Source organism: Alternaria ventricosa (genome assembly GCF_023758065.1).
Source record: "Alternaria ventricosa strain BMP 2768 chromosome Unknown scaffold_15, whole genome shotgun sequence".
Lineage (NCBI taxonomy): Eukaryota > Fungi > Ascomycota > Dothideomycetes > Pleosporales > Pleosporaceae > Alternaria > Alternaria ventricosa.
Genome location: NW_026055695.1, coordinates 941,792 through 964,820, shown reverse-complemented (window position 1 = coordinate 964,820; position 23,029 = coordinate 941,792). Strand labels below are relative to the sequence as shown.

Genomic DNA, 23,029 nt, shown 5'->3' with positions numbered 1-23,029 from the left:
CCCTAACCCTAACCCTAACCCTAACCCTAACCCTAACCCTAACCCTAACCCTAAACCCTAAACCCTAACCCTATTCTATATGTATCTTATAGCACTTTAATAATTAGCTATATTAGCAATATATTTGCTAAGCGGCTGTTTAGCGCGATTTAAGACTGCGAGCTAGAATAAGTAGTTATTAAGAACGCGCTAAGAGAATTGCGCATTTATTACCTCTTCTAATTATTAGCTCTTACTACTCTAAATAGTAATCTACGCTACATGTTCTATTTAAAGAAGCTAGTAGAGGGTTATAAAATATACTTAATTCTAGATTAATGCTTAGTAGATATAAGAAAGAGAAGGTAGCTGTTACAATCTAACCTAAGAGGTACCCCGGGGGTTAGCGTAATTACTTTAAAGAATTGTACGTTATAGTTATAGAATTACAGCACAAGACTACGCTATAGTTACGTAACTACTTATCTATAAGTAAGATAACGCTAGACCTATATAAGGCGCTCGTTAATAAGTATAAGTAGTTAAGCTAATAACTAGTAAGATACATTATTACTTGTCTATAATTACTTACACGCTCGTCTATAAGCACAACTCTTATTAAGTATATAGCTTAGACACTAAACTCTTATAGCTTAGTGTATTTAACTTTATATAAGACTCTAGTATTTAATCTAAGAATTATACTTCTTTCTTAACTTTTTATAATATTATATTATTCTACTAAACGTACTATTATACTCTTATACTATTACATTAATCTTCTAATTATACTAGTATACCTACTTATTCTACCTTACTTACTTACTCTCTAAGAACTAACTCTTAGGTTATTTTAGAATAATCTTTACACTTTAAACACTCTTAAGATAAGTAATACTAAGATAGACACTTCTACTTTCTACGCAATAAAGATTACTAGTAAAAGTAATAAGCCTAATATCTATAATAGAGAACGCTATAAGCTTAAAGATTAGCTACTCTAGGTTAACTATTACTTCTACCTTAAAGGCGACAAAGTTAATAATAATAATATAGTTGTCTAGACTACTACGTTTCTGCGAGGCAACGCTAGAGAGTAGGCTAGGCTAATTATTTATTAATATATAGACAACGCTATTAAGAATAATAATAATAAATACCTAGTTAAAGACTAGAACGCTTTTAAGATTAGAATGCGCGAAGTCTTTTTACTCTACTAGAAGAAGGTAATTACTAAGTAGAAGATTTAACAACTGCGCTAAACGTAGTCTACTACTAACTACACTACTCTATTCTAATAGTACTAGGTAGTTATTAAATAGAATAATAACGCTTTAATATAGATATATAAGTAAGGTCTTAAACTCTAGGTACGCGCAGAACTTATAAGAAGTAGATCTAGTATTAGTACGCTTTAGAAACTTAAGAACAAAGCTATCTATATTAATAATAAACTCTATAGACTAAAGCTAGAGAAATAACTATTTATATAGAGAACGCAAGCACTAGAGAATATAAATAGAAATACTTAGGTTTACTCTAAACCTTACTATTTGTACTCTAACTAAGAACGTTAACAAAGCTATGCACCTAGAATTCTAGAATTATACGCTACTAATAGCTATAAACCTATGCACCTTAATAACCTTAATAAAGAACCTAGATAATCTAAGTTTTACGATAAGAAGTAGAAGAAGAAGAACTTTAACTACTACGCCTATAGTAAGCTAGGTTATATAGTATAGAACTACAAGAGCTAAGGCAAGGTAGTATAATAGCTAAATATTCTATAACCTGTAGATTCTAACAACTAGAGAGTAGTATAAAGTATTAACTACTGTTCTTAACGTAAGTAGCTATAAAGTCTAACTAGCAGACTAAGTAATATATCTATTATAACCTCTAACAAAACTACCTAAGAAGATATCTTTTTAGATAAGTATAGTATCTCTAAAAAAGAATCTAAAGAACCTATAAAGGTTATAGAAATTAACTAGACTAAGTTTAGAAAGATAAAGCTATTTAAGAATAATAATAGACTACCTACACTACACGTTTAAGAAGACTAGATAGTCTAACTCTTATTATAAATTAACTAGCTACTATAATATCTTAATAAACCTAATATTAAGTACGCCTACAAGACTCTAGACATTATAGCTAAGATATAAAAAGACTATTATTACCTCTTCTAATAAGCAATAGAAGATAAGAAAAACCTTCTACTATATATTATTAATATTATTTCTACCTCTAAATAACTAGACTAGGTCTAGTAAGCTGTTAAGAACTACAAGAACTCTATAATTAGTAATAATAAGGTTATTATCTAATACCTTAAAGAATTAGATTTTAAGATTAACACGCTACTTGCATACCTAGAAAGACTACTAAAAGAATTCTCTAAACTAAAGAACTTCTTTAATAAGTTTAAAAAGTTTAATAAATACTATAATTTTCTAGAGAAACTTAAGAAGATAGGCTATAATAGTAAAAAGATATATAAGTAGACTATAAACGCTACAGCGTTATAGAAGAACTAACCTATATATTATCTCTTAAATAAAGAATAAGAGAAGGCTAGAATAGCACTTCTAAAGTCTAAGAAGAAGTAACCTATAGAGAGGCGCCTTACTAAAGTTAAGTACTAAATAGACTACAGAAACTTCTTATATAATAAACTTTTGTAGATAATATACGTTATAGACTTCTATCTAATCTACTATAGCAACAAGAATAGAGTAGAATAGAACTCTAGACTAAATAAGATAACGCTAAAGTGCAAATAGTCTTAGTTTAAATATACTACTAACAAGTGTCTAGTGTACCTATAGAATAAGCAAACCGCCTTCTATTTTTCTAGATATATTAACCTATAAGAAATTCTCTAAATGTAATTAGTATTTAAAAAGAACGTTAGAGAATAATTAGTATTAGAGTGTAACTAAGATAACTAGTACCTCTGCCTATACTCTAACTATAATAGACATATAATTACTAAAGATTTCTATAGATTTAGAAAGGCTTTTTTAGACTAAGACTCTTAATAGAAGAAGCTAGTAAGAAGATTAACAGCATAAACTTCTTAGAGCTTATTAGGCTTCTAGTAAAGCTTAATAGAGTATAGATAAAGGTATTTATAGACTTAGAAGCTTAGACAAGCTATATCTCTATATAAATAGTATCTTAAGTAGAGCTTAAACTACGCAGAAAGAAGAAAAGTTATACTCTATTTATTACTAATAGGTAACCTATACTAGGTAAAACAGAGATTACCTATAAGGTTACTAGAGTAACGCTTAACATCTATAGACATTAGAAGAAGCTAGACCTAGACATCTTTAGATTAGCTATCTATAATATTATATTAGGCCTACTCTAGTTATAAAAATATAACCTACAAATTAACTAGAAGTTAAAAGAGTTCTTATTTAACTACTATAGATTAAACGCAACTATAAGCATGCCTACGTATTATATAAAGCTAATAGTAGATAAAAGAGAGATTAACATAATTATAGTAAAGTAACTAACCTTAACTAAGAACGTCTTTAAGAAACAAAGGTTTAACTTAATAGATATAGAAAGAGAATTACCTAATTACAAAGTTAGAGTTTAGAAGAAACGCGTAACTTCTAGTATTCTAAAAAAGTATAAAGAATTTAAACATCTCTTTACAGAAGTAGTAGATAGTAATACCTTACTAAAGTACTAAGATTAGAACTACAAGATTGTTCTAGAAGAAGAGAAGAAACTACTCTTTAGACTAATCTATTTCTTATTAGAAATAGAACTTAATATTCTTAAGAAGAAGCTAGCAGACAACTTAAAGAAAGGCTATATTAGACTCTTTACTTTACTAGTAGAATTTCTAATACTCTTTATTCTAAAGAAAGAAGAAGAACTACTAAGAATGTGCGTTAACTATTAGAAGCTTAATAACATTATAGTTAAGAATTAATATCTTCTACTAAATATTACAGAATTATAAGATTAACTATTAAAAGCTAAGATCTTTATAGTAATAGATCTTAGAGACAGCTACTACCTTATTAGAATAAAGAAAGGTAAAGAATAGAAGATAGCGTTCTATATATAGTATAGACACTATAAATACACTATTATACTATTTAGGCTTATAAACGCCCCGGCAACATTTTAGACACTTATTAATAACGTGTTAAGAATATATCTAGACATCTTTGTTATTACTTACTTAGACAATATTCTTATCTACTCTAAGAATAAAGAAGACTACATTAAATATGTCCGCACAGTACTAAGGTGCCTAGACTAGTACAACTTACAGGTTAAGCTAAAGAAGTATATATTCTACGCAATAGAAGTACTCTTCTTAAGCTATATTGTAGGTATTAACAGAGTATAGATAAGTAAAGAAAAGATTAAGCTTATTAAGAAGTAGCCTTAACTAACTATAGTTAAGAAGGTATAGTTCTTCTTAGAATTTCTAAACTTTAACTAATAGTTTATTAAGAACTACTCTAAGATTACTATTTCTCTAACTAAGCTAACACAAAAGAATACGCCTTTTATCTAGAGTAAGAAAGTAGAAGACGCGTTCTAGACGCTTAAGAATATAAGTATTACACTACTATACTTCTATATATTCTAATTAGAATAGCTACTACGTTTTAAAACTAACGTATTAGACCTCGCACTTAGAGGCTGCGCTAGTTAGCTATACAAAGGTAAATAGTACCTAATTACCTATTACTTGCGCAAGTTCTTAGAGCCTAAAGAATAATATAACGTTTACAATAAGAAGCTTCTAGCTATTATTACCTGCCTAGAATATTAGAGAGTATACGCTAAAAGCTGCTTAGAACTTACAATATTTACAAATTACAAAAACTTAGTTAACTTTATAACTACTAAGAAGCTTAACCGCTAATAAGTTTAATAGTTAGAGAAGTTAGGCTAATATAAGTTTAAGATCGTGTATATACCTAGAAAAGATAATAGTAGAGTAGACGCTCTTAGCCGTAGACATAATATTATAGAAACTAAATCTATTATAGATACTGCGATACTTAAGGTTAATAACAATAGGTTATTAGAACTAGCTAAGACGCTAAACTTAATACTATAAGTTACTAGCAAAGTACTAGAAAAGTTGCAAGAAGTAATTATTAAATAATACTATAATAACTCTGTACACAGTTACTCTAGTATTACTAGAACTATAGAACTTATCTAACGTAACTATAAGTTTCTATATATAAAGAATAGAATTACAGCCTTTATTGCTAAGTGCGTAGACTATTAGAAGAATAAGCATAGTACCTACATACTCTACAGAGAAATACAGATAATAGAGCTGCCTAACTAGCCTTAGTTAGATATCTCTATAGACTTTATTATAGGCCTACTAGTCTTAAGAGACTCTATAACATAAGTGTTCTATAATACTATTCTTATAGTAGTAGATTATTTTACAAAGTAAGCTAAGTATATTACCTTTTGCAAAAACTTTACAGTAGTACAGCTTACACACATTATTAATAATTGCATTATCTAACACTATAGTATTCTAAAGTTAATTATTAGTAATAGAGACAAGCTCTTTACTTTAAACTTCTAGACTACGTTACTAGCTACTATTAGAACTAAAAGAAAGCTATTAACAGCTTATTATCCGCGGATAGATAGACAGACTAAGCAGATAAATTATATAATAAAAGCCTATCTACGTATCTATATTAACAAATAATAGAATAACTAGGTATTATTACTACTTATAGCATAGATAGCGTATAATAATAAGTTTTCTAAGTCTACAGAATAAACTCTATTCTACGCGAACTACAAGAGACACCTAAATCTCTTTACACGTACTTTTTCTAGTTAGAAGATAGAAGTAGCTATTACTACTACTAATAAGCTAAAGATAGTATATAAGTTACTTAAAGCAACACTTAAGAAGGCATAACGCTAGAATATTTTATATATTAATAAGAAACAAAAAATAGTACCTTAGCTAAAGAAGAGAGATAAAGTTTATTTGCTTATAAAAAATCTTCGCACTAAGCAACCTAACAAAGGGCTTAACAACGTTAAGGTTAGACTATTTTTAATTCGCGACTAGAAGAGGCTAGTTACGTTTACACTTAACCTTCTACCTAATATAAAAATCTACCTATAATTCTATATTAGTATATTAGAACTAGTAGACTCTAAGACGCTACTCTAGAAAACCTTTTACTTTAAAATAGAAGAAGATAATGTCTTTAAGATTAAACAAATTCTTAAACATTAATAACGCAATAATAGAATAGAGTACCTAGTTAAATAGTTAGAATATAACAATAGCAATAATATATAGAAGCTAGATACAAACCTTATAAACTACTAATTGCACCTTTAGAAGTACTATGCCTAGTAATAGAGGTGTTAATTAACTCTATTATAGCCTATATAGCTAGCGAGAACTCTATACTAATAGAAGAAGTAGAATAGTTAATGTCTTACGCTACTTTAGTTTCGCTAGCTGCCTCTATATTAGAAGCTAAGTAAAGCGTCTTTCTACGCGCTTATTTCTCTGCCTATTTTAGAATTTTCTTATTCTATAGTAACTGCAAAATTACTGCTACTAATAACTTTTTATTATTATTAACTTTCTTTTAGTACTTCTTCTAAGTATAGTCTAAGGACTTCTAAGATATGTTTACACATGCCTAACCTAACTAAGTGTACTTAGCGCACTTTAGATAAGAATCTAGTATAATAAGATAAGTAACTTCTTTAAGAAAATAATAGTTATAAGAAGCTTTAGTAGAATAGTTAGCTTAAGCAATTTTAGAGCTAAGGCGTAAGCAACGTTAGTAGAAAGAGAATATAATAACTACCTTACTTATAACGCAGAGCAAGCTTTAGTTATTAATAGAATAATAAATTAGTTACGTAATTTAAGAACGAATCTATAGAGAAGAAGAATAGTATTATAATTTAACCTAAGAGGTACTCTAGAGGTTAGCGTAATTACTTTAAAGAATTATACATTATAGTTGTAGAATTATAGTATAGAACTACGCTATAGTTACGTAACTACTTATCTATAAGCAAGACAACACTAGACTTATATAAAGCGCTTATTAACAAGTATAAGTAGTTAAGCTAATAACTAGTAAGACACATTATTACTTGTCTATAATTACTTATATACTTATCTACAAGTACAACTCTTATTAAGTATATAGCTTAGGCACTAAACTCTTATAGCTTAGTGTATTTAACTTTATATAAGACTCTAGTATTTAATTTAAAAATTATACTTCTTTCTTAATCTTTTATAATATTACATTATTCTACTAAACGTACTATTACACTCTTATACTATTATATTAATCTTCTAATTGTGCTAGTACACCTACTTATTCTACCTTACTTACTTACTCTCTAAGAACTAACTCTTAGGTTATCTTAGAACGACCTTTATAGTAGCTTACGCACGCGAAGACAATATAGATCTAGTAGTAGAATAACAGCGCTGCTAATAACAATGCGCTTCTACGCTACTGCTTAATCTTTATAGGTTCGCAGAATATATTATTCTTAGTGTAGAGCAAAGAGAGCTATAAGTGCAGAGTATTATTTCTAATACCTAGGTATCTATAGAAAGGTAGAATTTACGCTAATATTAGCATTACTAGTTTATATTATAATATAGACAAGGCGTAGTTTAATAGGTAGACTAAGAAAGAAGAATATATTAGACTTAAGTTAAAATCTATGTACCTTACGCTATACGATGTAAAAAGCTATAGCTCTAGAAGCTGCAATAGAGTTATAGAGTGTTCTAGTATTATACGTAACGTTGTCTTGCACGCAACGTTAGCTTATACGTAGCGTTAGCTTACACGCAGCGTCGGCTTACACGCAACAGAGTTAACTCTAATAGAAGGTAGTATACTATATTAAAATAAAGTAGGTGCCTAAGGCGCAATTTAGTAAGAAGGTAGATAGAAAGATAAAGATATTAAGTAGTAAAATATAATAAGAGAAGGTAGAGCTAGCGCGCTCTAGAGCTAGAAAAATAATATTCTAGGTTAGCTAGCTACTAATACTAAGTATAATAGAGTATATGTAGCTATAGAGGCACTAAATTTAATACTAGAAGCGCCTATTTTAAGTACTTAATTTAGTAACTAATTCTAACTATAGACGCTTAATTTTAGCCTTAATTTAAGCCTAAAATTTAGCTATAGATATTAGATTTAGCTATAAAGGCGCTCTTTTTTAGCTATAGAGGCGCCTATTTTAAGTACTTAATTTAGTAACTAATTCTAACTATAGGCGCCTAATTTTAGCTTTAATTTAAGCCTAAAATTTAGCTATAGATATTAAAATTTAGCTATAAGCGCTAAATTCTAGCTACACGTAGACTATACTAGTAGTAAGTATAGTAATTATGTAAAGAACTTTAAAATTTAGCTCTAAACTTCTCTACTCTATAACTTTACAACGTAAGTAGCTATTAATAAGCTAAGTATAGCGTTAAATTCGCGCAGTAATCCTACACAAAATAGCCTACTTAGATTTTATTTAGGCTCTTAGGTAGTAAAGTTTAAAAGCCTTAGAGCTACTACTTTAGAGCTACTCTTTATTTCTTATTAGTGCTTATCGCCCTTACTAAAAATTGCTTAGGCCCAGCAGCCCCAAGACGTTCTCTCGGGTAAGGCGCGTTATAGCACTTCACCTCGGCTTTACGACTTTGGCCCCACCTGTGCTGCGACATCGCAAGTCGGCTACTTCGCGCGTCAACAACCAATGTCATGCGACAGCCGTGAACGCAACAAATCTACCGATGTGAGCACCACCGAAGCACGATGCTATCCCCAGCAGCATCGCGCATCCTACGCGCGTCATCCTCTCCGCGCACCTCTTCACGCCTCCGCATCCGCCCCCCAAGATGCCGCTTCAGCACCACACCGCGCCACCGCATCATGGAAACAACAGGCTTCACGCCCACGCAACTCGAAGTCCGCGAAGCCATCTTCGCGCTCTGCTCCCGCTTCCCCAACAATTACTGGCGCGACCGCGACGACACTAGCAGCGACCCCTCGGACTTCCACGCCGCGCTGGCGAAAGACGGGTGGCTCGGCATCGCATTACCAGAAGCATACGGCGGGTCTGGGTTGGGCATCTCAGAGGCGACGATGATGATGCAGACGATAGCGGAGTCTGGCGCTGGCATCGCAGGCGCGCAGGCGATCCACGCGAATGTGTATGCGACGCAGCCGTTGGCTAAGTATGGGAGTGAGGAGCAGTTGAGGAGCACGATACCGAGGATAATATCGGGGGAGTGGCGGACGTGCTTTGGGGTCACGGAACCGAATTCGGGGTTGGATACGCTGCGACTAAGTACATTTGCGAAGAAAGATGAGGATGGGAGAGGGTATAGCATAACAGGCCAGAAGATATGGATAACATGTGCGCAAGTCGCATCACGCATGATCCTGCTCGCGCGAACGTCCCCACGCGAAGAAGCGGAGAAACCCAGTAAAGCGCTGAGCCTGTTTTGCATCCCACTTGATCGGTCAGCGCCAGGACTGGACATGCGACGGATCAAGAAAATGGGCGGGCACGCCGTCGACGCAAACGAAGTCTTCTTCGACGCCTACAAGATCCCCGCTTCGTGCCTCGTCGGCCGCGAAGGCGAAGGCTTCAAAATTATCCTCGGGGGCATGAACGCAGAGCGGTGTCTGCTCGCGGGCGAAGCCCTCGGGTTAGGCTACGCCGCCTTGACAAAAGCCGCCGCCTACGCGCGCGAACGCCACGTCTTCCAGCGGCCCATTGGCATGAACCAAGGTATTGCGCATCCCCTCGCCTACGCGTACATGCAGCTTGAAGCTGCGAAACTGGTGACGTACCACGCGGCGCGGTTGTACGACGCGAGTAAAACGGATGAGAGTATCAGGCAGGATGCAATTGGTGTTGCGGCGAATAGCGCAAAGTATCTTGCGGCTGAAGCGGCGTTTACGGCGTGTGAGAGGGCGGTGCTGGCGCATGGGGGGATGGGGTATGCGCAGGAGTATGATGTGGAGAGGTTTTTGAGGGAGTGCTTTGTACCGAGGATTGCGCCGGTGAGTAGGGAGATGGTGTTGAACTATATTGGGGAGAAGGTTTTGGGGCTGCCGAGGAGTTATTGAGTGTGAGGGAAGGTTTGAAGACGACAGTAAGTAGAACCGCGGGCAGCAGAGAGAGGGTAGAGACACCCACTGAGATGGTCTTGGGCTTGCCGAGTAGCTGTTCAGCGTGAGGGGAGGGAAGCGCTCAGCATATCAAGAGCTACAGGAAGTACATTCTTGATACATGTACAAAAGCAAGGCTACATAAAAATCGCCTATGAGATAGCTGTTCATATATCCATATCCAACATGAATGGCAATTGAGATCGTCTCTAGTCATATACAACAAGAATCAAACGCTATTAACATCCGCGTGTCCAACGCGACTCCATAACGCCAATGCAGTCGAATGCGCAACGCCTCGCTGTCCCAAATCATCACTCCATCTTCCCCTCCTCCTCAACCCTCTCCTTCTCCTGCACCAAATCAACCTGCTTAACCGGATGCAGCAGCACAGCCGGAAGGCACATCCTCCCCTCACCCGCAACCTCATACTCCTCACCCCCATCATTATCAACCTTATACCCCATCCATCTCTTCCACAGATTAGGCGCAAAGCCAGCGTGGTAGTACCAAGTCGTACCCAAAAAGTTATGTTGACGCTCGTCCGAAAATACAGACATGCGTGCACCGCCGCTGGCGCCATTACGGCCGTTGTTGAAGATAGCGGCGAGGTACTGGGTTGGCCACTTCCGGTCGATGAACACGGGATGAGGGGCGTAAACGGCTTTGAGGCCGTGGTGCAGAGCGCAGGATGCGGGCCACATTTCGCTGAACATGGTGTGGCGGTGACGTGACTGTTCGCGGTGCATCGTTTCGAGGAGGCGGCGGGAGAGGCGGCCGGAGGTGTTGATGGCGGTGCGGCGCGGGGGCAGGCCGTTCTTTTTATCATACCCTGTGACGTCGTCGGCGAGGATCCAGTTGGTGTGGTCCGGGTCGAAGAGAGGGTTGAAGACGATGAGGTCGGCGGGTTCGCCAACGCCCCACTCGTACTTGTCTTCTGTGATGGTTGTGTTTGGTTTTACGGCCTCGTCGATTTCGATGTCGGGGTAGTCTTGCGGGGGCTCGGGACCCCAGACTGGCTTCTCGGGCTTTTGCATTTCGGCGAGTGGGACGTGTGGGTTGGGTGGGAGATGCGATGACCATTTGTTCGCTTGGTTGTTGGTGCCATGCTGGGTCTGCCAGTGCACCATCTGCTTGAACTCTTCCCAGGTGCCGTGGACTGATGGAACGTAGAAACGGGCGTCGCGCTCCCACAGCCCTTTGCGCGGCTGGGCGGTCGTCCATTTGGAGACCTGTTCGAAGAGGTGGTAGTGGTGGCCAGTATACCGTACGTCCATCTCCCAATGCCAGAAGAAGTCGAACTCGGGGTGCTGGTGTGCAAAGTACGTGACTGGCATGAAGGTGGAGCGATAGACGCCGTGTACAGGTAGCCCGCGGTAGTTGGACTCCTCCAGACCGCCGTAGATCAAGCCCATCTGACGTTCCGACCAGAGCGTGCCCATGCCGGCGAACTCAGCAGGTAGCGCGTTCTTGAGGACCTCCTGGTGGATCGCTTCGTCGGCCCAGATCTGCTTGTTGTCGTCGTGGACTTGGATCAGGAAGTGGACTTCGTATTCGCCGCCAGAGGCGAGGCTCAACTCAGAAACGAGTGCGCGCAGGTACATGATGTCTTCGTCGTCGTAGTTGTAGTCGTCCCATGTTCGGACGAGGACTGCGGTCCTGGGGAGGAGCGTGTTGTGCGCCGCCTTCGGCTGTAGTACGGTGCCGTTTGCGGGAGAGTCTTCAGCATCGCGTTTCTGCATGGTAAACGAGTCTGTCCGGGACTTGGGTTGCTTCTGGAAGCGGCCCTTGTTCTTCTCCAGGCAGCGGTCGATTGCCTCCGCCCAGCTGATGTCGCGGAAGTCAACCTCGGCGTCCACCTTCCACACGTCTTCGATGCCTTCACGATCGCCCTCCATGCCGGCGCCCGTTCCACCGCGCCGCTTGCTGTATCCGAGGCCATACGGACCGAGCCGCCCGAAGCGCTCAAAACAGACATCGTCCCTCAGACCCAGTGTCTCGTAGCTCCCAATGACGTTATCCGGCATACCCTGGGGTACGCCCTTGTATGCCCGCAGCCCTGGCACCTTGATGGTGTCGTTCGCATCGACATAGCACGTCTCGACCGGCCCGTATGTATCCACGTAGTTGACGCCGCTGTAGTCTGGGTACGGATCGAATGGTATCGAATCGGCAATGTGTGCGCCCTGCGACTGTCGCTTTTCGATGTCGTCCTTGGGCTCCTCGGCGGGCAGCTCAGGGTCGATGTCCTGCTTGGTGGGGTATTCGGGCACGTTCTTCTCCCGGCTCACCAGCGACCGCACGCCGCCGTGGTAGCGCTTCAGGAACGGGAAGCTTTCCCAGACGTTGGGCGGCGGCGGCGGCTTATTCAGGCCGAGCTCTGCATTCCGTATCGAGGCCCAGCTGCTGCTGAAGAGGAAGTACATGAAGAAGAGCAGCGTACTCGCCACGGCCAGCCCAAAGTATCTTGTGCATGCCCGCGGATTCCTGTAGCTGTATGCGCTGACGGTGGCTTTCGAAGGGGCTCTCCGGTGAGATTTGGAGGACCGTCGCAGCGGTCTCGATTCAATGTTGTTCGGGTTCGGGTCGTATGCGCCCGACGATTCGCGGGATGAGGATGGGCTCGTTGTGCCCGAGGACATGTAGGCCTCGTAGTCGTCGCTTTGGTAGCCCTTCTCGTTGACTTCGCCGTCCTCGACATCGCGCTCGTGGGTCGCCGCCTGGTTGTACGACTTGGCTTTCCGCTTGCCCACGGATAGCGGACGGAAGCCTAGCATCTCGATCGGGGCGTGGTGTGACGGTGACTATCGCATGTGCGGTGAGGTGACGGCGTTGCGTGAGGTCGGTGCGAGGGAGGCAGCTGGCCAATGAGGTCGTTACGTAAGGAATCTAGAGGTGAATTGGATATATACGTGTCGGAAAGCGTATCAGTCGTATCAATGCGTAGCGGTGCAGTTGGCGGTGCTGGTGTTGGTGGTGCTAGTATACAAAGTTGCAGCCCGCCCAGGGTGCACGCTCGGAAATCGGAAAGATTGCCGCGCGCACTAAACACGGCGTTGGCGGAACAACGACCGCCACTACGCGTACTACACCGCACCACACGGCCGACATCGTGGAACATTGCTTATCGCATATAGTCGGAAGCCAGGATTATGCCCTTGCGTGCTCAATGCATTCAAAATGATCAAGATGCGCATGATGCGACGTCTCCTACAACGACCTCAAGCTACTTCTCCGCGCTCACGTGCTGATACATTACACTACGACCCCCGCATACTCACCTTACAAGGAAACCCATCCACTGGATGCGCAGCGCCCTGCGGCACTTGATATGCCCTCTCCCCAAACACCGTCTTGATGCCACTCGAAGGGTGCAGCCGGTCCCACTCCTCATACATATCCCTCACATCAAACTCCCTTACCGTCATCGCTAAGGTAATCTTGATATCCAGCATCGCCAGCGTCTGTCCCACGCAATTCCTCGGCCCAAATTCAAACGGCCGCCAGCCCCCTTTCGGCGGATACAAAGCATGGCCGGGCTCGACGAGCCAGCGCTCGGGCAAGAAGGCGTGAGGCTCGGGCCAGTAGTTTGGGTTACGCTGGATTGCGCCGTGGACGACCCAGATGTTGATGTCTTGGGTGGGGTATTTGTTTCCGTTTTTGTCGCGGAGAAAGACGCCTGGGAGACCGCCTCGCATGCCTGAGGCGGGTGGGAAGAGGCGGAGAGTCTCCTTGACTACCGCGTTCATATAAGGGAGCTTGTTGATCTGCTCTGGATGCTTCTTAAGCACACCGGCGGCTGTGTCGTTGCCCGCGCCAAACACCTCGTCGAGCTCTGCACGGGCTTTGGCCAGGGCTTCTGGGTGTTTGGATAGCATGTATAGACTGTATACGATGGTAGCGGCAGTCGAATCGTGTCCAGCGAACAGGAACAGCCGAATCTGAACCGTCGCCCACCGCTTGAACTCAGGGTCGAGCTTGGCCGCTCCTTTGCGCTCGCCCATGTACGCGGCTATTGTGATGTCCATGACAGACTTGGCGCGGGTGGACGGCTTGTTGCTTCTCCAATCTTCATATCGCTTGTCGAGCTCCGTGCTGATGTAGCGATCCATCGTTTTGCCGTTTCGCCATTCGATCCAGGGGCGGTACGGGTTCCAGCGCTTGAACGGATTCATCTCCTGGTCCCGGCAATTCCATTCTATGGAGCTACGCATCGCTGCTGCAAGGGCGTTATGGCTGGTCATGGAGTGGAGACGTGCGTTGCTGGTTGTGTTAGTACTTGAGACACACGTGATGAGCTGTTGGTATGCTTACATGGTGATGACGCCGATGAGATCCATCATATAATCACAAGTCAATCGATCCAAAGAAAACGTATCCCCCTTCTTCGCATGCTCTCGCAGCAGTCCCACGTAAACTTCGGCTTCCTCGATGATATGCGGCGTACTCTCCATCATAACCCTATCACTAAACCCCGGGTTAAACAGCGCCCTCGACCTCTTCCACTCCGCGCCATTCATGTCGAAAAGATTCGCGCCGCCCGCGAACGGCGCAAAGAACGGAATCAGAATGGGCGGCTTGGGCAGATCGTGTTCCTGACAGGCCTGCATCGCCATCTCAGGCGATGTGACTATCATGAGTGGACTAGTAAAAGGCCAGAGATCGACGTAGAAGCAGTTGTCGGAGTCTGGGAAGGAGTTTGAGAGCAAAGTAAAGGCATCGGATTGCTGCGAGCCTTCGGGAAATTGCTTGAGAAGGCCTGGTAATACTTTCATATTTCCGGTTGCGAAGTCCCATGCGGGAATGGGCTTTGAGGCGCGGCAGGTTAGTTCAAGACTCGCGGCATGTTTGGGGAAGACTGCGTACCATGCCCTGCTTTTTGAGCCTGTAGAAGATCATGCGCATCTTCACCAACTTGAACATGAAGACAGCAATGGCGGCAGTCGCTGCAGATAGCGCAATCTGCCATGTCGCGCGCTTCAAGTCAATTGAATCCATTGTACGGTCGCTTTGGGATAACGTCCCGTCGCTGCAGTACAGTGAGAGCGTGGAAGTCTTGAGCTTGTCGCTACGGTTCTAGCAGTCATTACGGGGCGGACAGTATCTCAAGATCAAGTAAGCATAAAAGACATAGGGGTATATAAGTGTCGCGAGGTCGCGAGGTCACTGGGATCGCTTTTGTAGCTTGTCGCAATAGTAGCCATTTCGGTTGTCGCGCCGTTTGGCATTCGGCTGACGGAGCGAGAACCAACAGGGCGTAGCGGCCCAGGCTGCCACCGGCTATTCCTTGCAACCAACACAACGCTCCGCATCCTTCGTCGGGTGCCTTGCAGACGAGGCCACCAGCCCTACGAAGAACTCCTCGCTAATGCCTGTCTATGCTTGACTTCACTTCCGCCCATTTCGCAACCACCGCTGCCTTCTCAGTATCGCTCGCACCGCGGAACGCGACAGCAGATCGGCGCAGTTGTACAAAGAAAATCTCCGCCTGCAGCGCAGTGAGATGCCGAGCCAAGAGCCCCCTCTCGACGCCTTTCAAGAAATATCCTGGCAGGCCAAAGACCGCTGACAGTGTTAGATAAGCGAATATCGGAATATTCGGAACCCGAACTTACCGGCTCCCAAGTGGCAGTATAACCCTCCAAGACTTCGCCCAATTCCTTTGCCAAATCCGATGGCGCCTTCTTGTTTCGCGCCGAGATAGGGGTGTCGAACGATGCCTACAAGTGCGTCGCTGAGGCCGAGCACGAATTCTTTGCCGGCGAGCTTGCAGCCGCTACCAAACCCGGTGATTTCGTCTCTTTGACGCGCGGGGTCGTTGTGAATTGCGTATGAGGGTAAGTTCCGGAAGCCGTTCGCGATGTTGTAGAAGAAGGCGACTGGGGTTTTGGCTCCTGTAGCCGCAAGATCACCAACGTAATGCGCGGTGGCGCTTGTGATCTGATACCCTCGGCCGCCTCTTGCTCTCCTTGCAGCGATCTTCTCGCGAAGAGCTGAGATGCCCGGGCGGTTCTGCGGCTTCTCGAAATTGTGCGTGTAGTCATCATCGCATGACTTCTCCGCCATCCTGTACGCCAAATGGTGAAAGTGTTTAGATGTTATACCCTTCTCCACGTCTGGCTCATCAACAGTCGGCACTCTTCTCAAGGCTTCTGCGTCGGCGTCCGTCTCGCGAGGTCTCTTCTTCAGCCGCTGCGAGAACTCGCCTGTATCGGTACCCAAAGAGGCCATGAGTCCTCCAAAAGCAGCGACGACACCGACGAATGGCCCTTCAGCACCTTCATGGGTGTAGTAATGCCGATGTTGCAGCAAACGTAGATGCTTCAGATCCAACCGTCTTTCTTGGACAAGCACGGAGGCTGCCAAGCCACTCAGATGTGCTCCAGTCTCTTTGTCACGCCAGATAGCTAGGCGATCCGGACAGATATGACATCGCATGCCATCAATGCCGAGTTTCTGCTGGAAGTCGCGCACAGTATCGCCAGCGCCGTCTTCCTCCGCAATACTCTCGGCCATCTTTTGAACAGCGACCTTGACCGAATCTTGGAGCGCAAAGTTTATGCTTGTCGCAAGGCTCTCGGCAGTCATCTGTTTGAATGGAACGGGCATTGGTCCAGCTCCGGCCTTTGCAATCATCTATCATATCGTTAGATCAGCTCAGTCAGTCATTCATGAAGACTTACCTGCCCCCAGAAGGGCTGATCACCGAAGAAGGGCACAACAACCGTAGGCCTTCCTAAGGCAATCCCGGCAGCTGTCGTACCCGCACCTCCGTGATGAACTACACAAGATACCCGCTGAAAGAGCCAGTCGTGCGGACAATTACCAATGAGGTACACATCATCCGGCACATCACCCGCACCCACGCCGCCCCAGCCCTTGGACACTATGGCCCGAACTTTGGCTAGCTTCACGGCCTCGAAGATAAGCTTGGTGAGAGCCACTGGGTCATCCACCACTATGCTGCCAAATCCAATATACACTGGAGGGGGGCCTTTCGCAAGGAATTCAGCCAGATCATCCGGCGGCGTGTAATTCGACCCAGCGTCCAGGAACGAGAAACCGGTAATGGTGATGTGTGAGTCCCAGTCAGGTGGCCGCGGGATCAAAGCCTGTGACCAAAGGTAGCTGTACGGAACATGAAGTCGCGTAAGCAAGCGATGACCCCAGAGTGGACTAATCGCATCGAGGTGTAATGTCTGCGTTCTGAACTTATTGATGACATCTCCGAGACCCTGCCAAGTGAGCAATTCCATGATGCCGAAGCTGAAGTAGTTCGCGACCGACCTCTCAACTTCGCCATATTCCATGGCCGCTAGGGGGTGGTGGAAAGCCTTTGTTGGCGACCATGGCATGGTGAAGACCATGTGCAGCGGAATGCCAAGCTTCTCCGCGCAATGAATGTGGCCCATGGACGGAGGGTTGGCAATAATCGCATCTGCGATGAACAGATCCTCAGGCGCGTCCACGTCTAACGCTGGAATCCTCTCACCCATGCCATTACCCGCCTCGATGCAACTCCTCCAGGTCCCCTCCATCATCTCGGCCATCTCTTTTCGTCGCTTGCCAATCTCGCCGGCTTTGATGGACTGCATGTTTGGTAGTAGCCCTGGGTTCTTCACCATGTAAGCCATGAGTGCTTCGGGGTCGCCTCCGATGGAGAAGAACTCCACCCCGTTACTTTCCACAAAGTCCTTGAAGGCGGGATGCGTACAGATGCGCACTCGATGGTGATACGGAGCAGCTTGTAACAGCTTCGCGATCGGAATGAAAGGCTGCACATCGCCGCGAGACCCACAGATATGTATTGCGATGTTCAGTCGCGGTGCGTCGATACTGCTGGTCTTGTCGCTGATGAAATCATCCACCAGAGTTGTGCTGCTTCTTCGCGGTTTTGCGCATCCCGGCGGTCGGCATGCCGCGGAATCTTTCTGGAGCTTGTCGAACCAGTATCTCAGATGCGTCGTGTTCCTGTGGAATTGTATAGCGACCTGGCCGAAGGTGTTGACTCTCCCGGTACTTTGCGCTTTCCCGTCATGGTACTCGCCGCGCTTCTGTCTGGAGCTGAAGTTGAGAGGCATTGCGATACCGGCTGCATGCGGCTGCTACATCGGGTCCTTGTCAAAGTATAGGGACATGGAAGATGGCGAGATGATTAACGGGCATCAACATGCTTCCACGTTGGTTTGAGTAATCAGTCTTTCTCAACTGTCGCTAGCGCACGCTTACACCTCTTACTTGTTCGGTACCCAATCTGCAGCCCGCGGATCTTCTACGGCCAACCGAGCCAAACACGTCGCGTTGCCACGCCCGCCCAGGCGATCAACCGCCCCCAGCAAACCTTCGCACGAACAAATTGTGCTCGGCCGTGAACGTCTCAATAGTCTGGACCCGAATTCGAGCACGTCGCATCGCGCGCAATGATCGCCCGCAGGGACAAAGCCTATCACAGTGTGGCCGAGGGCCGTCTACAGAGGCGTCACGACCTCTAGCTCAACGCCGCCGCGGGATTAAGCGGAGGGTCGATGACATGTGAACCGACAGGGGCCATCTTAATCGTTATCATCGACCTGCACATACGACTCCGTATCGCACGCGACACCGGTCGCACACACTCACCCAACCATGGCCGAAAATGAAGAGAAGGGCATCATTGGCCGGGCGCGTGGAGTGTCGCTGTCGTTGCTGCACACGACACCGCAGCTGGGCATGTGGCAGGCCACGGCGACGGCAATGGCTCAAGCGCCAAACTTGACCGAACTGCGAGAGCCAGAATCTGGAGGGTCAAACATCACGTTCGACGCGCATGGTCATGCTACACGTATCGCGGTTCCGGACGAAGATGGAGAGCTCACCTTGGTCAAATCCCAGACTAGGATCCTTGGTCAGCCTGCAACAGACGAGACTGTACCGGGAGAAGTGGACGAGAAGACTGGGAAGAGGTCGCGTAGGCCTCATGGACATGGTCTACACCGTCGTCGAACTTTGAAGGAGAAGCACGCGTCTTCCGAGAAGGAACCGTGGGGCCCTACTATCAAGCACGGTCTCAAGGCATTCTTGGTCTTCTTCCTCACCCCCTCCGGCTTCCTCATCACCATCTACGGTCTCAACATCGTCGTACGTACGCGCCCGCCCCATTAACACCTCCTCTTACTAACAACCCAAGGCCTGGGGCGCAATGCTCTTCTTCCTGCTCCTCAACGCCGCCCCCGCCATGTGCCACCCCAGCTGCGACGACGACTACTCTTCCCGTAAGATCTGGCTAGAAATCGACAGCCAGATCCTCAACGCCCTCTTCTGCGTCACGGGCTTCGGCCTCGCCCCCTGGCGCTTCCGCGACTTCTACTGGTCCATCCGCGCCGTCTACTTCCACGACTCAAACGCCATGCGCCGGCTCTGGAACCAGAATAAAGCTTGGTTCCGGCCGCCGGCTTGGTTCACGGAGAATGAGGGGTGGAGGGGCGAGGAGGACTTGATGCCGCAGACTTTTACGGGGGAGAGGGCGCCGCCGACTAGTATGTGGAAGTTGGCGTTTACGGTGGATATGATGGTTTTGAATACGCTGTTGCAGGCGGTGTTGTGCTTTTTTATGTGGCATTACAATCGCTTGGATCGCCCGACTTGGGCGACGGGCACGTTTATTGCGTTGGGGTGTGGGGTTGCGATGTTTGCGGGGATTATGTCGTGGTGGGAGGGGAGGAAGGTTAAGAAGATTGAGGGCCCGGAGATTAAGGTTGAGACGAAGGCTGCGGATGTGGAGAGTGGGTAGGGCGTGACCTTGGTTTGTTTGCGCCATTCGATTATGCATGTAATGACTCTACTGGACGAGTTTTTGCACCTGCAGTTCTTGTCATTCGAGGCAACCTAACTGAGTGGGTGTGATGTCGATTCGGAAATCGGGAGTCCCTCGTCTGCTCTGCGGCACCGCAATCCTACATCTTGAATGACAACGAAAAGCGCGAACTCGTCTTCAAAGAGGAAGGCCAAGAATACGCCCAAGTCGTCAAGATGCTCGGAAATGGTCGCCTGGAATCGACAAAGAGATAAGAAGACCGCAAGAACAGAGACGTCGATGATGCCCAGGTGCGTTCGGCGCTATGCGCACGTTAAGTATCGGATCCAACACACCCAGCGACTCCGCCGACGAGAAAGATTGCAGCGCCAACGCTGTGAACCCCTTTGACAGCGCCGCGAAGCAGCAGTTCAGCCCCGACGACTCGCGCCTTTTCCTGATGATCCAGATCAAGGCGAGGGTGCTGAGGGCGCCGATAACTACGCTGGGGAAGAAGCCAGCTGCGAAGGAACATGTAACCTTGGAAGTCACACATCCACACCATGCGATGCCGGCCCTGCTGATTCTTCGCCCGTCTTGTCCCTTTCCAAAAGTCACCGCGTACCAAGCTTAGTAATTACTGGTAAATCAGTCAGCCTTAGGTTTACGTCTCCCTCCAACTCGGCGGCGGTGCAGGATGGCTGAGTATGCTCTGTTACGAATATGCCCGCCAGTGCGGGGCACCTACATGTGGCACAGCCACTGTCTGCATCTCAGCCTCGAAGAGGCGGAGCGACAACAATTTTGCACACTTCAAATTACTTGTTATACTATCACAATAGTCGCGAGGTTCCCGACGCGGTTTCCACGACTTTACCACCATGGCAGAAATCATCGGGTTGGCAGCTTCTCTCATCACGCTGGCAGGCGCGAGCGCGCAACTCGCCAGAACGCTGCTCGAAGTCGCCAACGTCATCAAATCAGCGGAGTATGAGGCTAGAATGATTGCCGCAGATATCTCGGTCTTTTCAAGTTCGCTCACGCAATTGAGTATGGTCGTGGATCTGCCACACTCGAAGACGGAAAAGCTTCGCGAGATCACCGTCGTCTTGATCGGCGCATGCCAAACCCTCATAGAGGACTTGAGAATGCTGATCGGGGAGCCGGTCCAACATGATCCTTCACGGCGTGCTTTCACCATTTCACTCATACGGTTCCGATTCAGGTGGATGAAGGTTGGGCCTAAGGTCATGTTTGTCAAGAGCTTGGTGGATTCGTTTAAGACTACTATCATCGTCCTTGTCTCTACCATGAACTTGGCTGTCGTACTGCAGCGAGATGCCCCGGAGTCTATCAGGTAGGCATTATAAGATTGCAGTAGCAGTATCATGGTTAACGTTTGTATAGCGATAGTCTGAAAACACAGGTTGAGAGCAACATTAAGTTCGCAGAAGACGCTACGGAATGCCTGCATCATCATCGAGATGCCCAGCAAGACGATGGTTCTTCCATTACGCTCACTCTGGATCCCCGCGCTGCGATCGAGGCCGAAGACGCGACACCGGGTGCGGGTGGAGAGTTGGTAGTCCTTGATGCATCACAACAAGGTATTACGAAAAGGCACGACTCAACCATCTTCCAGAGCGGGGACTTTGAAGAAGATGACTGCGCCCTTCAGGCTGCTCAGAACTGTACACAAATTGTCGAGATGCAGCAGATGTCTTGCGCGTTTGCCAGAGATGTACTAGACCATCAGAGTCTGAAACCGACGTGGAGCTGGAATGCGACCAAGAGGTCGTCTGCGCATGAGGGATCACAGTTTTTACCCGCAAGCGAAGATGGGTATTCGACAGCGGATACTGCAGGAGTCCAGGTCTTCCCCGCAAGCGAAGACGTTTGGTTTACATCAGACACTGAAGGGATCCAGATCATCCCCGCAAGCGAAGATGGTTACTCTACAGCGGATGCTGAAGCTTATGCAAGAGCTTCGTCCGAGGAAAAACGCGAAGAGTCGATACGTCACAGCGAGCCACAAGAACGACGGATTCCCTTTGGGGAATCGTTTGCACATACACGACGTCCAGACTCCGAGGCGAAGAGAAGCAGCAATCCGACTGTCGATACTGGTGTGCATCGGCAGAGGTCATCAGAGCGCGATAGTAGTCCACGGCAACACGTTCCACCGGATGAAGATAGTATACTCAAGAAGCTAGAAAACTTGCTTACATCCAAGGAAGACGCAGAGAAAGAAGCTGCTGAGAAGGCGAGGAGAGATGCAGAACTTGCAAAATTCGACAGACTAGAGAATCTGCTTATATCTCAGCAGGAGGCAAAGATCGAAAAGGAAAAGGCAAAGAAAGAGGCTGCTGAAAAGTTGAAGGCGGAGATGGAAGAAAGTCAAATGGACAGGGTGGAAAAGCTGATAATGGCGCAACAGGAAGCGAAGGCTGAAATAGAAAAGGCAAAGAAAGAGCATGCTGAAAAGGCAATAGCAGATGCAAAAGAAGTGGAGAAAGCTAGAACAGCGACATTCATCTTCCATGATGCAGTCGGCCGCAAGTTCGAATGCCCCTGGCGTTTGTGCAACACTTGGGAGGTGAGTAGTTCGCACACTTGCTTAGAGCTCGCAAGCTAACTGCATTAGGGAATGCGCGATTTCATCGCAAAGGTCAGCTCCGGCGTAGCAGTGCTCTCCCAGCTCGTCGACAACGGAGAGTACGATCTACTGAAAGACGACCTCATTATCCCGCCGCATCTCTGGGATGATATGGTATCTCCGGGTTCATCGGTGACCATGCGCGCCAGAAAGTTAGCCTCGCCTCCGGTTGACAAGAAGGCTTCATGGTTTCGTAGGTCGATAAGCAAGGGGAGTGGCTAGGAATACGTTTGAGATATTATTGTATCTGTTACTATCGAAGCGAGCGCTCGCAACAACAACCTTGTATCCAGGGTACTACCACTACTCCTACTAACACGACCTCTATCTCAGCCCGTGAAACACTGCCGCATATGTCTAGGCTATTGCATCTTTTGTTGCGCCTTCGCTATCAACATCAACTTCAAGCGA

At 45.5% G+C, this 23,029-nt stretch overlaps 7 protein-coding genes across 7 annotated transcripts; 3 read left to right on the top strand and 4 right to left on the bottom strand.

Annotated features, from left to right (window-relative positions):
- Positions 1–8,942: 8,942 nt before the first annotated feature.
- On the top strand, positions 8,943–10,148 carry J4E93_008183 (uncharacterized protein; the record flags this gene model as incomplete). The annotated part of the gene is made up of 1 exon (XM_049346085.1): positions 8,943–10,148. One exon carries the CDS (start codon positions 8,943–8,945, stop codon positions 10,146–10,148), a length of 1,206 nt encoding a protein of 401 aa, XP_049197018.1.
- A 356-nt stretch (positions 10,149–10,504) lies between these two features.
- Positions 10,505–12,967, bottom strand: J4E93_008182 (uncharacterized protein; the record flags this gene model as incomplete). The annotated part of the gene is made up of 1 exon (XM_049346084.1): positions 10,505–12,967. One exon carries the CDS (start codon positions 12,965–12,967, stop codon positions 10,505–10,507), a length of 2,463 nt encoding a protein of 820 aa, XP_049197017.1.
- Positions 12,968–13,450: 483 nt separating this feature from the next.
- J4E93_008181 (uncharacterized protein) lies at positions 13,451–14,965 on the bottom strand (the record flags this gene model as incomplete). The annotated part of the gene is made up of 2 exons (XM_049346083.1): positions 13,451–14,453; positions 14,505–14,965. 2 exons carry the CDS (start codon positions 14,963–14,965, stop codon positions 13,451–13,453), a joined length of 1,464 nt encoding a protein of 487 aa, XP_049197016.1.
- A 799-nt stretch (positions 14,966–15,764) lies between these two features.
- On the bottom strand, positions 15,765–16,799 carry J4E93_008180 (uncharacterized protein; the record flags this gene model as incomplete). The annotated part of the gene is given in 2 exon segments (XM_049346082.1): positions 15,765–16,778; positions 16,794–16,799. The coding sequence occupies 2 exon segments, from the start codon at positions 16,797–16,799 to the stop codon at positions 15,765–15,767; spliced, it is 1,020 nt and encodes a 339-aa protein (XP_049197015.1).
- A 56-nt stretch (positions 16,800–16,855) lies between these two features.
- J4E93_008179 (uncharacterized protein) lies at positions 16,856–18,356 on the bottom strand (the record flags this gene model as incomplete). Its single annotated transcript, XM_049346081.1, has 2 exons — positions 16,856–18,292; positions 18,351–18,356. The coding sequence occupies 2 exons, from the start codon at positions 18,354–18,356 to the stop codon at positions 16,856–16,858; spliced, it is 1,443 nt and encodes a 480-aa protein (XP_049197014.1).
- A 1,909-nt stretch (positions 18,357–20,265) lies between these two features.
- Positions 20,266–20,596, top strand: J4E93_008178 (uncharacterized protein; the record flags this gene model as incomplete). Its single annotated transcript, XM_049346080.1, has 2 exons — positions 20,266–20,273; positions 20,323–20,596. 2 exons carry the CDS (start codon positions 20,266–20,268, stop codon positions 20,594–20,596), a joined length of 282 nt encoding a protein of 93 aa, XP_049197013.1.
- Positions 20,597–21,350: 754 nt separating this feature from the next.
- J4E93_008177 (uncharacterized protein) lies at positions 21,351–22,597 on the top strand (the record flags this gene model as incomplete). Its single annotated transcript, XM_049346079.1, has 2 exons — positions 21,351–21,359; positions 21,389–22,597. 2 exons carry the CDS (start codon positions 21,351–21,353, stop codon positions 22,595–22,597), a joined length of 1,218 nt encoding a protein of 405 aa, XP_049197012.1.
- Between the last annotated feature and the right edge of the window lie 432 nt (positions 22,598–23,029).